We start from the raw sequence: 18,983 nt of genomic DNA on the forward strand, positions 1-18,983 counted from the left end.
AACCAGTATACTGAAGAGCAGTTAGTACGTGAAGAAATGCGAAAGGAGCAAATTTACACTTTATTTTTGGAAGCAGCTACTACAAGTATCTACTATTCTTTAATTTAATAACGATGTATCTAATTTGTTCCAGAAGGCTTCAATGTGTGTGTTATGGGAAACTGCACGTGCTAATTTGAATGTACAGTATTCTGCAGAGTCAAAAGTTCGACACTATTTAAAAAAAAATAAATAAATAAAAAGTTCCGTTTTATACTTCAGCACGAACATATAGATCAGAGTACAGTAGTTGACAACTAGTCAACCTAAGAACAATATTATCATTCATGGTATGTTGTGGTCGTGTGAACTCGGACCAATCTCAGCTCAAGCATGTACTAATATACATACTTTCGTGTTGCCTACTTGGTTACGTCATCTTTTGTTTTATATTTAGTGTTAACCACTCGACTACGTAATCTTTTCCATAAATGTATTATTTAAAAAGGGCATTTAATGCACGTGATGATCATAATCAATTATAGCAATTGTCTGAAAAGATTCCCCAAAACTAACAGCAAAAGGAGAAAATATGAAAGGGAAAAAACAGAGGGGAGGGGAAGTGTGATAAACAGATCACGATTTTCACACTAACACAATTTTCTTTATAACTACATCTAAAGTTAATTTTTAAAACTTCTATAGAAAATATATATTTTAGTCACTTGAAGACCTTTCCAGCTGGGTGGCAAACCAGCTGGAAAGGTCTTCAGCTGGTTTGCCACCCAGCAAACCCGTCGTTGACTTCGAAATTTTAGGACAGCCCTTTCCCTCGGTTTGAGTTAGCTGGTCCCAGGCAAAGATGCGGGAGTTTCACCTTTCTTCAAACAAAAAACCACTCCTTGCATACGACTACCAACTAGTACACACAGGAACGGAAAGCAATAGAAGGCCACTAACCTGTATAAAATTCCAAAGATTCAAACTTTCGGACAGAATATTAGGTAATCATTATTAATAATGATATAATGTTATTATCTTATCCAAGTATAAAACCTTCTTTTAAAGTGCAAAATTTTTCACTTGGGTAATAACAACCCCAAAATAAACTATATATTAGGACTTGAGTTACAGACTGCGGGGAGGGAGAGAGAGATTTGGAGGTTAAAATACAGGCGGACTTGAAGTTCTCCACATGCAGACAGGCGGCCCCATAGTGTCCTATCGATTTAACGAACGTTTGCTTGTACAGATACGAATGTCATGATACCACTCTTGTGGCTTAGTCAAAAATTGTCAAAAGGTTGTGTCGTTTAGCGAAATGATGGGGAGGACAGATTTTTGCTAAAAAGAACAGTGAAAAAAGTAATGCTTGTATAAAGTAAACTTGGAGAGATTTTAAAATACGAACGGTTACTGACTAAACGCTCTCATAAGAACATAATAAATAAATAAATAAATAAAAATTGCTGGGTTAAAGGTGAAAGAATGGTTTGAGCATGCTCAATGCTGATGGGATTCTTCCTCTAGCTCAGAAAAATCACCTGAGAGGGCATAAATTCAAATTGAGGAAAGACAGATGTAGGATAGATGTGCGGAAATTTGCCTTTAGCCAGCGGGTGGTTGGTGGGTGGAACAGACTTCCATCCCTTGTCGTGGAAGTTGATAGCCTAAATAAGTTTAAGGCTCAGCTGGACAGGTATTTCGAACGAACAGAGGGGTGAAGTGGAAATGGTTATTTTTATTTATTTATGTTACTTTTTTTTTTTTTTTTTTTTTTGGCTGATGCTGCATAAGCTTGCTTTCTTGCATCAAATGCCTCTACTAATGCTAATGCTAATGCTAACGCTCTCATAAGAACATAATAAATAAATAAATAAATAAAAATTGCTGGGTTAAAGGTGAAAGAAGTATACCGGATTTCATCCCCCACCCTTCCTTTCTTCAAAAAATACGATATTAAAGGAGTTCTTTAGCGTGAAACTAACGTGCATTTTCTAATACAGAATTATATCAACTTTACTTTACTTTACTTTACTGCACTTTCAAAGTTCCGTCATTACCATCTGGAAATATTGCATATCACATTTTGTCCCATTTCTCCGATACACACTAAACCATATATTACAGCAGTTGAATCCACGGATAGTATGCTTGGAAGGCCAAATTGTTATGCAACTTTTTCGGTATTGTGCTATTCTGTTCTCTCTCTCTCTCTCTCTCTCTCTCTCTCTCTCTGTCGGCTATTTCATCAAATTGTTTAATATTTTTAAATTAGTAATATGTTTAAATGTTACACACTAACAAAACATTTTTAAAGTAATTAGCAATGATCACAGAAAGAATGCACCATTTTTAACTTCTGTTATCAGTAACATGGCTGTTCACTTTCACTGCTGGTATCTTTTCGAACAAAGACTGCAGGACAGGTGTGATCCTATGAGCCGTAAAGCGGACACGATCCTTTGTGTGCACACACACACACACACATACAAAAGTATAGAATCAAGCACTCGACACAAAAAAGTCTTTCTTCTCCCCCACTCCCGTCTATTCACTCAATAGGCAGGAGGATATGAATACAAAAAAAAAAGTAAATAATAATAAAAATTTAAAAAATAATAAAATAGAGAGTATGAGAATGTCCAAACATCATGATACGCGAGGAAATTATGCTGTTAAGAGTGTGTATGTGTGGTGAAGGGATATATGTATTCTGTGAATATGTGCACAAACATGCAGAACGATTACAGGAAGGATGGATTATTTATGCAACATACTGTAAATTACAAGATTTCAAGTTACAAGAACTGTTTATGATAAATCATTAAAAAAAATAAAAGTTATGAATCATGAAAGTGTCTCTAAACCGAATTTAGACAAAACGTACTTCGTGCATACTTCTTTCAGGAACTCGGGAATAGAAGAATAGTGTTGTTACATTGACAGTTTACAATTTTATAAATTTTAATCCTTGTATACATCTGCGTTTGGAAAGAGGTTTCATGTTATATTTCGCTAAGTAAGAATAATGAAGATTACTGCTGTAATTAAATATACCGTCTTGATAAAATGTATTGCAATACCGTAGTTTTCATCCTTTCGACTTCATGAGATTAGGTGAGTGCATTCCACATATAACAAGGAATTCAACTACAGGGCAAACAAGGGATGTGTGTATAGAGTAGATGTAATTATTGAATTATTTCGGAGGAGGAAGTAAAATGTTTAATAAAGCCAATGTTTTCTAAGCGTGTTTGATTGTTCAAAGAGCAGGTGCCTGAAAAAGTAAATCTTGTATACAGGTGGCTGTTAAGGGTTTCTGTTCACAGATAGTATAACTGAACTCAACATAATTTTTTCTGTGTTAGGATATTACACTTATTCGTGTTTATTACAAAGTTGTTGCTATCAGCCCAATCACTAAATTGGGTGAGGGTAAACTGTAGATGATAACACAGGTCTGCATTTGTACATGACAAGAAAAATTTTATTTCATCAGCATACACGAGTAATCTTACACTCTAAATGACAAGTCGTTTACACATGCATTACACATTAAAAGGCCCAGTGTAGAAACCTGGAGCACGCCTGCTTGGGTTGAAAATGTTCTGGAATGATATCCGTTAAAAGTGACGTGATAAAATCTATAAGCCATACGTGATAGAATTACAAAAGGTTTTTCTTTCGTTGATAACCATAATTAAATTAAAATTTAGAAAATATTTACTTATTAAGCTTAAATACTAAAGTTTATTTAAGTTATTCCTGGAGGAAGATGCCCATGCGTCTTTATTAGCTCGCACACAGCAAACAGTACGATGTTAAACCAATCCTTCCCTACCCAGCCTGGGGGATCTCAGAAACACTCCAATGAGACCCCCTTCGACATAAAAGATTGAGCACTACAGTATCAGATCCTTCCTATATACTGTATTTAGTAATTATTATGGAATCGACATTACATTTTATAATTCTTTTAAAACTCTTTCTTTGTCTTGATAACTGATACCCATAGTTGAATCGAACTGTCGATATTAGTGCAATATTATTTAGTATAGTAAAATCTCAAAAATCTAAAACTTTTTGAATAGTCGACCGTACAGGCAAGCCTGACTTAAAAAAAAAAAAAAAAAAAAACTGCAGATGCAAAATGTATGCATTATGTCCTTAATAATTTCCAAACACCAATTTCTTTCTGTTAGACATGTTTCCCTGTATGTTAACGCTACTATGCATTTTCAACGTAAAAAATCATTTTGCGAGACATTCACAATATTAGTTCACAGTACAGTACTTAATAGAACAATAGTACGCATTTAGTTCTTAAGGCGATTCCTTCTACTTCTAAAATTATATCTCACTATTTATATCTCAATATTTAAAAAAATGTTGGACAATCGCAACACCCACAGGACGGCACCATTCGAACCTGTGACTTTTATTAATATTATAGACGGAACGTTATCCACTGGACCAATTTGGCAGTACGGGTTAATATTTTGAGTTAATGACGATTATAGTTCAGTGGAAATTATTGAGATTATCTAATAAACATAATGAACTACCCCTGAATATTTAAGCTATATGCATAACATTAAAAAAAAACCGGAATTTCCAAAAATCCGGAATGTGCTATTTCCCCGAAGATGTCAGATTTATGATATTTTACTGAGCATACACCTACTTGTACATTAAAGTTAAGAATGTGCTCAGTATATAACCACTAGGTTATACACTGAGTGATCACTGAATTATGACCATCCCTATGAAAACTGAATGCGACCCGTTGACCACGTGAGGTACGAGAGTGCGCAGTTAGTCGATCACATAGCATAGATAAGGTGCCAGTGGTTCAGTAGGTAGCAAAATTCCGAGCGTGATAGATAAAAGGAAGGTTCCATCGGACTTTGATGAAGGACAGATTGTGGGAGCTCAACGAGCTGGTGCCTCGATTTCCCAAACGGCTGAACTGATGAGGTGTTCTAGAGCCGCCTTAGTTAAAGTGTACCATGACTGGCATCAAAATGGTCAAACAACGATCCGACGGCAAAACTGCAAAGGTCAGCGAAAGGTTGATGTTAGAGGTGAGCACCGGGTCCGACAACTCGTACAGGCGAAGCACTGTTCAAGAGTTGACTACCCAATATAACATGGGCCAACCAGGAACAATATCTGCCATGACCATGCGTCGCACGCTCGCACGTATGGGCTATACCAGCAGACGACTCCTACAGCATCCTCTCCTAACCAAGATTCATCGGCGTAAAAGACTCGCCCGGTGCAAAGAGCATGCAAGTTGGATGTTAGAAGACTAGAATAAGGTGTGCTGATTGGATGAGTTACGTTATTTACTCCACACCGTGAATGGTCGTGTACGGATTTGGCGTCAACAGCATGAGGCTCTTGGTCCATCATGTATGGTATCAAAAGTGCAGGCTAGTGGAGGCGGTTGTATGGTGCAGGGCATGTTTCACTGGCAGGAACTTGGACCCCTGGTGCATGTGGAACAAAGTATCAGTGGTCTCCGCTATGGTCCACTGCTTGCTAACTGTGTACACCCCATTATGTTACACTTTTTCCAGAATGACGATGGTGTCTTTCCAAGATGACAATGGGCCGAGCCATCGGGCACTTCTTGTGTAGGAATGGTTTGAGGAACACAGTTCTGACTTCCAGCATATCGATTGGCCTCCGAACTCTCCCAGAAATCAATCCCATAGAGCAGTTGTGGGACACTATGGAAAGGCAATCAAGCGTCTGGATACACCAATCACCTCCAATACCTGCAATTGCTAGCCGCATTACACACACCGCTTGGTTGGCCATATCTCCCGAACGCTTCCGACATTATGTTGAATCAATGCCACGTAGGATAGCTGCTGTACTGAGGATAAAAGGAGGCCCTACGAAGTATTAGGTAGGTGGTCATAATTCAGTGATCACTCAGTGTATACTATGCATACCTACTGATCGGTTAAAAGTTAAGAACTCATACTACTGGGACTCAATAAGCCTTACTTAATTTTCAATTTATTATACTCGCCAATATTAAAAATATTGAATCAAACGTTCTTGTTTTCTCCTACAGTATGGAAGATGAACAGGAACATTTTCATTTAATTCTAATTATTAGATGTTTAATTTTAAGTTTTTTGGTTTTTTTTGTATTTATTTATTTTATTTTTTGTTGATTTACAGGGTAAACCAATGCGCCCTCTAGATGTCTAATAATCTCAGTCTAAGCTAACTAACTTAATTAAATTCTTTTTAACTAACAGACCTACTCACTTTAAATTAAGTTTAACATAACTTTGTATTCGTTTCAACATTTTATTCTTTTTATTGTGGCCTCGTGTACTTATTTTATGTTATATTCATTATTCATTCGCCTGAAAAAAAAAAAAAAAGGAGATTCTGTCGTATTTTTTTTTTTTTTTTTATGGCAATAAATGATTATACTGTGTGCGCGAGTAACAGCACTCTAAATGTTCCTAAAATGCCACCAATATGGCAAATAGCATTATTAATATCTTGTTATGCCTTCCCAAGTGCAATACAAGTGTACAAGCCCGATGAGTACAAGTCACTTAAAGAAGCTATGAAGGGGCTTTCTTAGGTCTAAAAATAGTAAATGGTGTGTACGGAAGTTATTCATATTGTGAATGAATTTTTCTTATGAATGAAAGGAGGCTTTCTGTTGTAAACGTACAGAATACCATAAAAATCCGATTGTACAATAATGTCAGCTAATTCTTGATATAATTAATTAGGAACACGAGCAAAATTATTTATATGTAGTCAAGTGGGAATCCGGATTTGTTTTTACTTCTTCACTGAAAAACAAAAGCCAAAAAAATCGATTTTACCTATATGGGTTTTAAATTTAACGACAAAAAAAACCCCCAAGACATTAAAGTTCAGAAATGAAGTTATTAAGAATTATATTATATAACTGGGCTGTGTTTTAAAGGTTGAATAAGATAACGTACTTTTTTCCTACCATTTTAAAATAACTTGTACAAGGATTTGAACGCTTTTTAACCAAATCACACTAAACACCAATTTTTAAAAAATAATAATAACAAAGTAATCAATATTGGCAGTCTTTTAATCCGGCAGAAACAAACCGCATCCAGGTGCGAATTCAGAGGGGCGCTGAAATTACTAAGTTATAGACTGGAAGAATTTCTAAAAGCCTCTGCGATCGATGCTGTAGTTAGCCGAACTCAAGCTGAGGGAGTAGGATTCCCACCGCGAGTTATTCCGGGTATTTCAAGCCATGTAACATGCAAATTGGAACACGCATACTCGTATAAACATAAATACACAATGCCGTAATTTCGCCTAATTTTCTGATGCGCCTAAAAACTAAAACAACGAGTAACTCGGCTCTAACGAGGCAAGAAATAGTATGCAAGATTAAAGCATTTTATAATGGTATCCACTAGGTGAATACCATCCATCTAGTTCTAGATATGCATTATCATGCTGTATTCGATGCATCTAAGATGATTAGATCCCTGCTGGAAATCATGACCAATGATGCATAAGAGGCTCTGTCCATGTCAGGCATTATCCTTTGAAGCTAATAAGAATTTCTTTTATCCTTGGGGACAGCCAAATAAAATGATGGTTCAGAGCATCTCGCTGGTTCAGCAGGTACAGAAACACTATTTCCCATATTTTATAAAGACATTCCCTTGAACATTCGCAACTTGTCGATTGTTCTCTTTATAGAGGTATCTGCAACTGTGAAGAGATAAGGAATGAATGAAGGGGGTAGAGAGAGAGAGAAAGGGACTAAAGGGCTATTGAAGGTCAAGTTTATTTAAGAAAGTTACATCCAAAGTGCGTTTTTGCACTATTTAATTCTGGCGAAGAAATGCTATCTCTTCCTTTGCCCAAAGCTCCATTACTTCTCCCCCATCTCTACAATTCTGCCATGGTCTGCCAGAGACAAGGGATGCCATATGGAGTGACAGGAAATGGCCGAAAGAGCGGTCTCCGAGTCTGCCTTCTACAAATACCTACTTTTCTCCGCCTTAATTACAGAAATGTCCGTGTCACTGCGTGGCTGGGGAAGCCTAATTCATGCACCCATAGTAACTAGAATAAGGAGGGGGATTCTATAAGCTTTACACAGCTGTCTCCCAAAAGCTCCCTTTGACACACTGAGACAATATCAATGTCATAACGGTGGTTATGGAACAGGAACAGTATTAAAATGAGCAAGGCGGGGCACTGCACTAATTTAATTCATTTTAAACACGAGCAGTGTCAGATAAGAAGTACACAATTACATCATTAGAATAACAACAAATTAGGGAAAAATTAGTGCGCTTCTATTTATAAATCTAACAGGGGAAAACAAATTTCACAACTAAAATAATCAAGGAGTGAAATGGGACGATGATTAAATTGCAAGTAATGCACGACTATATTAGATTTATTATGATCTAAAGCACCGTCACAGTAAACCATATCCTTCGTTCTAAAATGCGAATTATAGTGGTACAGTGCATGCAGTGATCTGGTGGACTGTAATATACAGTTCTGGAGTTTCAATTCATAAGTTTATTTTTAAAAATTAGGCTCAAATCTTAATAATATTTTACATTAATTCATTAAGCTCAATTTTTTTAAAAATCGCGAACGAATTTTTATATCTTGTCCATCTGACGTATAATATTCAAATTATACTAAGGGTGACAAATGCAGACATGGATTAACAGCAACTGTCAATCAGTATTACAAACACACACGAACCAAAACTCAACCAATCAGTTTTACTGACAAAGAAACTTCCAATCAAATGGTAGCCCTAACTGGTTAGAGGAAAGTTTCCAACTACCAAAAACAAACGAATGCTAATAAAGAGCTTTAATATCATTCTATTGATAGCTGCATATTAAATTTAAAATTTTTTTAAGTGTTTGCAGAAAAGACAGTTGTCCACACCATCGCCCATGCCTTATGTCGACCTAGTGTATTGCTATCAAAATGGGGAAAAAGGGGGAGGGGGGTGATAAAAAATTTATAAGCACGCCTAATCGGCTGGAAATTTAAAGCATGAAAATAAAAATAAATAAATTTTCTGTTTATACTCCGGGACGACCACACGGTCAGAGGAGGAGAGAAAATACAAGAAACAGCACCGTATTCAGCAGTCACGGACTTGAACCCGGGTCACTCAAGGCTTATGCCCGGCGCACCTGACCACTCGGCTACGGCGGCCTTAAAAGGTAGTGAGGTGAAAACAGAGCGGTTTGAACTGAGGGAGGTGAAAACGACTCCCGTTAGTTACCACACGGCTATCATAAGCGTTATCTATAGAATAATTAGGCTGCTAGCGATTACCAAAATTTTTTTAAAATTGTTTGACATTAGTCATTCAAAATCAGTAATTACCTACGTGTTAAAAACTGAAAGTATTATTAAAGTTCATTTTATTTTTAAGTGAGCGCAAGGGTAGCTTAACCAAACTAACGGAAAGTTTGTGAAAATAAGTTTTCAAACTACTTTATCACTAAAAATTATTCGCCTAAAAATTGATTGACAGAACATTAATTAATTCATCCACGTGCTCCAATCTCATAATAGGGAGATAGGTGATACAATAATTTCACAGGAAGGAGATTTCGTAATTTTAATAAAATTTATATTCATTAACATAAAAATTGAATATTGTAATCGTGACACGATTCGAATCGATTCCAATCATGGAGATTAGCTGTAATGTATCTTGATGAGAGAATAATTGTTTAAAGTAGTAGCAGTTCAAATGTATCATTAAAATGTTACCCGTCTGCAGGAAAATTAAAGCAGAAGCCAATATCAAGTTAGAAAATAATGAAGGTACAATTATGGTATTACTGACTCTCAGAGTTAATTACTACGTTGATATTAATTACAACATAATTAACAGATCGATAATAAAAAAAAAAGTTCGCGCCAGCTTCGGGAGCATTACTACACCTGTCGCGCCTATTAGCGCCACTGAGAGAGCTTCATGGCCATTACTAAACAACGGACTGCAGGGGGTTAAACTTCTAATCTATTAGTACTCCGTCAGTCTGTATCACAAGCGTAATAACAATGTAGCAGCAGATGGTACGCGTATGCGTAAAATTATAGAGTAGTGACTCCCGAACCAGATGCCACGATATTCTAATGTGCATCTAAAAGGAAATATTATTATATCAGTAAAACACGTTAGGTTAAATGAAACCATGCTTTAGAGTTGCAAAAAATAAAAAAAATGAAATTAAATTAAATTAATACTAGGGGGGACTTATCCCCCTGCTCGTTTTTCTACGTAAAATGTAGCGGTATACGGAGTAAGTCAAATCTTTTCAACGTAAAATACACGCACTGATCGATATAAATAAATAAATAAATTTTCTGTTTATACTCCGGGACGACCATACGGTCAGAGGAGTTGACAAGATAGACCGAATACAAGAAAGAGCACCGTATTTAGCAGTCACGGGTTTGAACCCCGGTCATTCAAAGCTAATCTAATCAGAAAATGACCTATGTAATTATTTACTTGTGCATTTGTAGTGCTCGGCATTCTCAAGATCAAATAAATACCGCTATGTAATTATTTACCTGCGTTTACATAGGTCACTTCTAGGAAAAGGCCTTTTGCTTCGGGTTCCATAATGCATGAGGATTATTATTGCATCCGAAAGAGCATGACTAAAATACTGTACTGAAATGTTTAAAATATTTACAAATACTGTATACAATATTCATTAATATACAAAAAACGTTACAATGAAACGTAAAATGTTAAAAAGTTAAATGTTAGACAGAGAAGCACGTGTACGACGAGGTTGGTGAACGTTTATGGAGGCAGTTGTCAATAATTATTTGCATTTGTACTGACGTAATTGCCTCACCCTCTTCTTCTATTGGCTCGAATAAATATCACTATAAGGAAATTTTTTTAATGTATAGAGAGATATTAAAATAATAATATAAAATGGCAACCACTCTTTAATGATACAGCCGATATATATTGAGTGATCACTGAATTATGACCACCCCTATGAAAACTGAATGCGACCCGTTGACCACGTGAGGTACAAGAATGCGAAGTTAGTCGATCTACGTAGCACAGATAAGGTGTCAGTGGTTCAGTATGTAGCAAAATTCCGAGCGTGATGGGTAAAAGGAAGGATTTATCGAACTTTGATGAAGGACAGATTGTGAGAGCTCGACGAGCTGGTTCCTCGATTTCCCAAACGGCTGAACTGGTGGGGTGTTCGAGAGCCGCCTTAGTAAAAGTGTACCAGGACTGGCGTCAAAATGGTCAAACAACGATCCGACGACAAAACTGCAAAGGTCAGCGAAAAGTTGATGTCAGAGATGAGCGCCGGGTACGACGACTCGTACAGGCGAAGCACTGTTCAAGAGTTGACTATATGTTGACAATACAACATGGGCCAACCCGGAACAATATCTGCCATGACCATGCGTCGCACGCTCGCACGTATGGGCTATACCAGCGGACGACCCCTACAGCATCCTCTCCTAACCAAGGTTCATCGGCGTAAAAGACTCGCCTGGTGCAAAGAGCATGCAAGTTGGATGTTAGAAGACTAGAATAAGGTGTGCTGATCGGATGAGTTACGTTATTTACTCCACACCGTGAATGGTCGTGTACGGATTTGGCGTCAACAGCATGAGGCTCTTGGTCCATCATGCATAGTATCAAAAGTGCAGGCCGGTGGAGGCGGTTGTATGGTGCAGGGCATGTTTCACTGGCAGGAACTTGGACCCCTGGTGCATGTGGAACAACGTATCACGGGTCTCCGCTATCGTCACCTGCTTGTTGACTGTGTACACCCCGCTATGTTACACTTTTTCGCTATGTTACCTACTTCATTTATGCTATGGAGCAAGGAAATAAGAAAACTGGTTAAATCTTGTGAAAGTTGCTGGGATATTATATATATAATACCAGCAACTTTCACAAGATTTAACCTGTTTCATAATAGTCCATTATGAAAATTGTTTCACTGAATGAGATTGGGTAAACTTATCGATATTTAAGGAGTTTTTTTTTTTTTTTTTTTGTAACAGGACGCAGTAAATAAATTATCTGTTTAGTTATTTAATCTTACCTGCTATCCTGAAGACAACTGAGACGCATAGCACCAGTAATAATGTAGGATGATGCATTGGTGGCTTCAGGGTGAGGCGGAACGCCAGCCCTTGTAGCCAATGCTGACCTAGAGAGGAAAAAGAGACAAATATACGCAAGGGTTTGAATACAAATTTAATTATAACTTTATTACTATGAAAATTGGTAATTACAATTTTACATACTAATCTATAAATGATTAACGAAGCGAAAACTTAAATCTATCCGCAAATGAATGCAATTATAGTAGTAAGGGTTTTTCGAACTTGTTCTCTCTCTCTTTGTTTTTTTTTTTTTTTTTTTATAAGGTATACCCTTCTGTCAAACTTTTTTGACTCATGCACCGGGTTATTTTTTCTGCTTTTATCGTTAATAATCCACTGGAAGACTTCCAATGGCCATCACTCCACAATTACATGCTATACAGAATAATTCAAAAGTAAGTAGCCTCACAACCTAGTGGTCAGGCGCGCGGGTGCATAAGTACACGTGCCTTGAGTGACCGGGGTTCAAGCCCGTGACTACTGAATACGGTGCTGTTTCTTGTAATCTGTCTATCTTGTGAACTCCTCTGACCGTTTGGTCGTCCCGGAGTATAAACAGAAAATTTATTTATTTATTATTTAAACCAATGAACTTCGTCTATTTTGGACTCACAAAAACATCTGAATTGAGTTGTGGTATCCCAAATTTTATTAAATAACTATAACATCTCCATGCGAATACCATCAGCCATGCGGCATACGCCCCAAAGACCAATGTTCTACCACACCTAGAGCAGTGTCGATAATCGCCTGTACTTAATGTATACCAATGTAAAAAAAGGTAAAGTGCAGCCATTATCAACCTACTGCAGGATTGAAGCCTCCTCAACAATTTATGCTTAATGGACCATAATCTGCTACGCTGGTCCAGTGCAGGTTGGCAGATCGACCGTATTCAGCAGTCAGGGGCTTGAACCCCGGTCTACTCAAAGAGCGTGTGCTACTGCACTCCCGCTCCTGACCACTTGGCTACGGAGGTCACTGTACTTAATGTATACCAATGTATAATGTACTTAAAGTATACCAATTCAAATACTAACCCACTAAGTTTCATGCAATTTAAATAACGTCGTTTTTTTTTTTTTTTAATTACAGGCCCTGAAGTTAATAAAGCTTATGTGAATGAGGAAAGATGGACAAAATCAATCACCAATGCAGCCATCCAATACTTGAGGGGAGGGACTAACGCCAAAGGCAATTCATGAGGATACAGTTACAACATTGGGAAATGATGCCCCTTCCTATTCCATGGTTAAGAAGTGGGCAGTAAAATTTAAATGAGGACGGGGAGACGGGAAAATGACCCACACTGTAGAAAGCTTCCAATGTCCATCACTCCAGAAGTTGTTGACAGTGCATGATCTGGCGATGAGTGATCGAAGAGTGACAGTTCGGTACATTGCCAGCGTCTTATGCATTTCATCTGAATGTGTATACCACATAATAACAGAGGTTCTCGCTATGAAAAATGTATCAGCACGACGCCAGAGTTATTGACAGCACATCAAAAACGCACAAGAGCTGTCAAGTTAAGTGAATATTTGCATCATTTTCATGTAGATCCGGCAAATTTCCTTACAAAGTTTGTGACCATGGATGAAACGTGGCCATCATTTTCAGCTAGAGACAAACAAGCAATCCAAACAGCGGAAACACAGCACTTCCCACCTTCCAAAGAAAGCCAAGTCGATTCCTCCTGCTGGCATGGAAAAGGCATCGGTGTTTGGGATGCTGAGTGGATTACGTTCAGAAAGGCCAGACAATCATAGGTGCATATTAGACAGATCTTTTGAGGCGTTTTGAGTAAAAACATCAAAGACAAACGCCAAGGAAAACTCAGCAAAGGAATCTTGTTCCAGCAGGACAATGCACCTGCTCACAAGACTGTCACTGCCATGGCTGCACTACATGAGTATAGCTTTAAAATCTTGGACCATCCTCCATATTCATCAGATATAGCACTCACTTACTTTATAATTTGAAATATATTTGGCTGGCATCCACTTTCTAGCCGACAGTAACGTCACTTGCTGCCGTGGATGCATTCCTGAAGGCCCAAGAGAAAACTTTCTTCGCAGCTGGAATCAACGTATTACAGCATCGGTGGCAAAAGTGCAAAAGGGACTATATGTTGAAAAGTAACATGTTACCACATTCCTCAAATAAACCCTTCATAGTCAGGCCACAAACTTCTGATACGCCTCTCGTAGTTAGTTAATATTTTTAAAAAATTTCAAAATTGATTAATTTTTCCTGATGAGCATAAAGTATATACTGAAAGTAGGTTGGCTTTCTCCCTACATTTCGGTATATCATCGTAGCATTACCAAACGTCGGGAGCAAACGGGATTTGGGGTGTTAACATTATCAAAGCCTTGGAACTTATCGTCTGCTCCGACTTTCATCCTCTCTCCTCTGATCTCATAGTCTCTGGGGATGGAAATGCGATATTCAGGCAACAATACAGCTGGGTGCTTTTGTTTGATTCTGAACTGAGACCACTTTTTAAAACTTAATTTCAGATTTAAAAAAGTGTCCTTTCTTGAAGCATACAGAATGCACAGTGTAGTTAAATTTATAACCATCAATATAAAAGGACTAAGGATGCCTTACCTCGCTTTTCTTTCTTTTAATTCGAAAGAGAAGAAAGAACGAGCTATGGTGGCTAATGACTGAAATGTGAGCAGAATGAAGCCACGAAACAGTTTCGAAAAATCTGTTACATTATATTAGGTTCAAGATTTGGGAAAAGGTAAAATAATTTTGAAAGATGTAAATAACTACCTTGGGAATCACTTCTGAGGACTTCCATGATGACCTCGTGGGTAGCACAGTTGGTAAATCGCCGTCTTCCCCACACCAGGTGAACAAGACCCGAGTTCAAGTCTCGTCGATGATGTTAGGAATTTTTATGGGCCGTTTTCACAACGTGGCTGAGTTAGTAATTTTCAGGCGAGGGTAGCATGGTTTTTACTCCCGAAACTCAAGTTTGTCGTCCAACAAAATAGAAAATCGACCATAGAACACAAGTAATTTACAGACAATATATACGAAGCACTATGGCCACAGTTGTAGACACCTAAAACCCTAATACAACAACTTCCATGATTTCTTAAAGTTACAGACAACGATAAACGACATATCAACCAGTTTGCTTCCTCGTAGGTAGGCTACATCAGTGTTTTTCCCATAATCGTGGTTTCACTTTTTTTTTTAAGTGGACCGCTCGAAATTTTTTGAAGTTTAGTACCATTAAAATGTTGAGAAACGCTGGTCTGAATCACAAAATTCTTTTTTTATGTAAAAAAGGTTCAGCTTTTAGTAGCTTAAGGAAATATGTTAGCTAAATTATTTAATTTCGTGTGGGATCTTATTCGTTACTAATACCGTAACAGAGAGGCAGTCCTTGATTTGCGTCGATTCGCACTTATGTCAGAAACTCGTTCTGACCAGTACTAGAAAAATATTAATGAAATATACACTAATGAAATATTTATTAAAAAATCATGTTTTAATAAATGAAATCGTAATGTCATTAATACATAAAGAATTTTTAAAAAGATTATATTCATTTTAAAGATGCTAACTCAGTTCCGTCAGGCTCTAGATACAAAGAAATATACATCAGCGAGATTCTCCTAAGTGCTCCATTTCTGAATGTCATATGCCTTTTTTGTGTGTTCGTTAAATCATTTTTGATTTATTTTGTTCTTAAAAAGGTCTCTCACAATTGAAAAGTGGTTATGATCGTTTTGCCACGCAGTATGAAAAAAGGTCTGGGTTCAAACAACGCGAGACAGAAGGAATTTTTATGGTCTTTTTTTCACATCGTGGCCTAGTTAGTCTCGGATGAGTCTTTCATTATGTTTCCATCCAAGTTTTTCAATTCCACGAAACAGACATGGCTGCAGGAATGCCCAGAAAAGAAAAGAAAAAAAAGGGTCGAAAGTGCAACATACTGAGTCCTCGTGTTCTTAGTTGCCTAGACGAAAATAAGCCAGGCAATTCTCGGAATATAAGGAGATAAATGGAGATATGTGTCCACGTGATGAGTGTTGTAAAGAAATGTAGAAATGAGGCAAATCGGTGCGTTATAAGCGTAAAGGAAAAGTGATAGCATGTAAGGGAGAATGGATTGTTGAAGTAACTATAATGCTTAAGCTATAATTTTTTATACATTAGTTATAAAAAACACTATTACACACTTCATATACGATTGTATTACAGCTGATTAAATATGCTACTTGTGTTCATATCGGAACCATGGTAAGGAACGCAATCCCTTACTAATAATATCACAGGTTCTATGAGAAAATCATTTCGACTTTGACTTGCTGCACCTTTTTAGGTTCTTGTTGCTGCTGTTGTTTTAAGGTGCATGAGTATCTTAAGCCATACTGCACTAATATATTATATCTGTACACAGTGCAGTGTTCATGGGCCGATTTGCAAGCTGGGGGGGGTGAAAATTTCAGAATAAAATCATGCAAAAATGTATGCTCTCTAAGTCTGAGATCGATCGGCTACAAAGCTGCAATTAGGAAAAATTTAAAAATTCAAACGAGAATTGAATAAGGCCTCCCGGACGACAAGTAACGAAATCGGAGGAGGGGTGGACAACTTTCTATAAACTTAACCTGCAAGTCCGAGGACCGCCTATACTTTAATCAAGGATGAATCGCAAAGTAAAATCTGCAATTCCAAATTCGAATATTTTATAAACTCGGCAAGATAACTCAAATAAAATAATTTCAATGATATGTACAGTGTTAGGATAATTAGGTATTTTAATACTAATTTAAAAGTAGCAAGTTTCAAATATTAACGGTTAAGAATTTTTAAATCAGAAACACCGTAAAATAAAAGAGTAAAATATCTAGGAAAGCTTAAATATCAATTGTTTGGCAATGCCAATAATTTACATCATATCGGAAAACTCAAATTCAACTCCTTAATTCTATTAGCTAAGACTGCTGAACAGAAATAAGTTACACCTGGGCTGACAAAACAGATGTTATTTGTTAACGGCACACTGTCTTTTTCAGGTGTCTATTTATAAACCTATAGAAATACAGCACTGAACAAAGTGTCTTCTGGGGAAGCCAAACTAAATAAAATACGCAATGAAATACGTAAAACGAATTCAATAAATATTTTGATGAATTTTATTTTTTTTTGATCTCCACGTAATAAGTGAATCTGGCTCTTATCTTATCTCCACGTAATTAAGTGACTCTGATGAATCTTCTCTAGTAAACAAAAATTAAATCAAGATAGCAGTAAGGCAGACGAACTAGCATTTTAAAAGGCAATATAAGAAGGGTATTCACATATGTAGGGAGATCAATTGTAACATTTACATTCCTCCTCCTACAATTAAGCTGTTTATAATGAAATGTTGGCCGACCGGGCTAGTCGAGTGGGTAAAGTACCTGCCCGGCAACCCAAAGGTCGCGGGTTCGATTCCCGCCTCGGGCTTGGATCAAAGTACTGCAAAAACCTTGGGAGGTGCAATATGGCCACAGAAGCCGATGCGCCAACAACTACCAAATCAAAAAAAAAAAAAAAAAATGAAATGTTAACGAAATGAGAAAGATTGTTCTTCTATGATTCCAGATAATTCTTTGAAAGAACTAGAGTTTACCTTAGTTTAATTTTGTAAAATGTTTTCGCAAAAACATTTACAATTTAAGGTTATTATTATATTAATACCACTCGTATACCAGGTAAAATTAATAATATAGTTTATTAGGCAGTTCACATACATTACTATACATTAAAGTGACTGTATAATATAATATATATAATTGTTAGATTTGTTGATGCATCAGCATCTTACGCTATAATGCACTAATATATATCATATCCCTCTACAACGTTCAACTGCTCCCAATCCAGATAACATTCCTAACCCATTTTTAAAGCAAATGTCGTCTCGTTTGTTTCTTTTCTAACCAATTATTAATCACTGTCTTCACAGTGGTCATCATCGGCTTTTTTGGAAGCTCAGATAATTCTATTTTACAAATGGAGGTGGGTGGGTGAACAGAGATTCCATTAGCTACTATCCCATCACCATTTCCACGCTCTCGCCAAAATCTTTGAAACAGTAATATTACTCCTAATATTATCGATCGTAACAATACAGTTTTTTCTTAAAACTCAACTTAAAACTTAAAAGTACAGCAAGACTGCGAGTAATCTCCTTTACAACCAACCAGTCTTGATAAAAGTAAACACATTCACTATTCCTCGCTCGACTGAACATCTTAATATCGTCATTCGTCTATTATTTATCATTTACCTATTGTGCGTGTGCGATTAACCATAATCTTCACTGGATCAGCAATTCGCTGTTACACAGGTATACTCGGCAGGTGTTTCATTCCACTTAACTCTTATTACATCTCGCCAAAAACAGCTGCCAGTCTCTCCAAAATATCAACTAAAAGTTTGTCAAATGACTGTGTAAGATGTAGATCTTACAAATTAAAATAGAAATATCTGTTTTGCTAAAATAAATCCAGGTAGGGTGATGGAAAGGGTGCATTAAGTTAAAGATAGTAAGTATTAATATTGGACATTTAGTTTTAATGTAAATAAGGTTTAAGTTTGAAGAAACACTAGATTTAGGAATGGACCGTTTTAGACGTGTGAATTAAAATAGCGGCTAAAGGTAAACAAGTAATTTAAATAATACAAGAGAGCAAACAGAGACAGCCAATGACTAGAGAAGGGGTGCCATTTTGTGAACATGTGAGAAAAGGGTTGCTGACGGCAAGAACAATAGGACCGTTAAATAGAAT

General features: G+C 36.9%; 1 protein-coding gene across 1 annotated transcript in view; it reads right to left on the bottom strand.

Moving 5' to 3' along the window:
• LOC150081582 (protein spitz-like) overlaps positions 1-18,983 on the bottom strand; it is a 104,760-nt gene that overhangs the window by 49,529 nt on the left and 36,248 nt on the right. The window contains exon 2 of the mRNA XM_090379439.1: positions 12,114-12,221. Coding sequence (XP_090235565.1) covers positions 12,114-12,221 — 108 coding nt within the window. The remainder of the gene's footprint in view (positions 1-12,113; positions 12,222-18,983) is intronic.

This window comes from Mastigoproctus giganteus, chromosome 8 (assembly GCF_048544385.1).
Source record: "Mastigoproctus giganteus isolate SK-2022 chromosome 8, ASM4854438v1, whole genome shotgun sequence".
In the NCBI taxonomy this organism is placed as follows: domain Eukaryota; kingdom Metazoa; phylum Arthropoda; class Arachnida; order Uropygi; family Thelyphonidae; genus Mastigoproctus; species Mastigoproctus giganteus.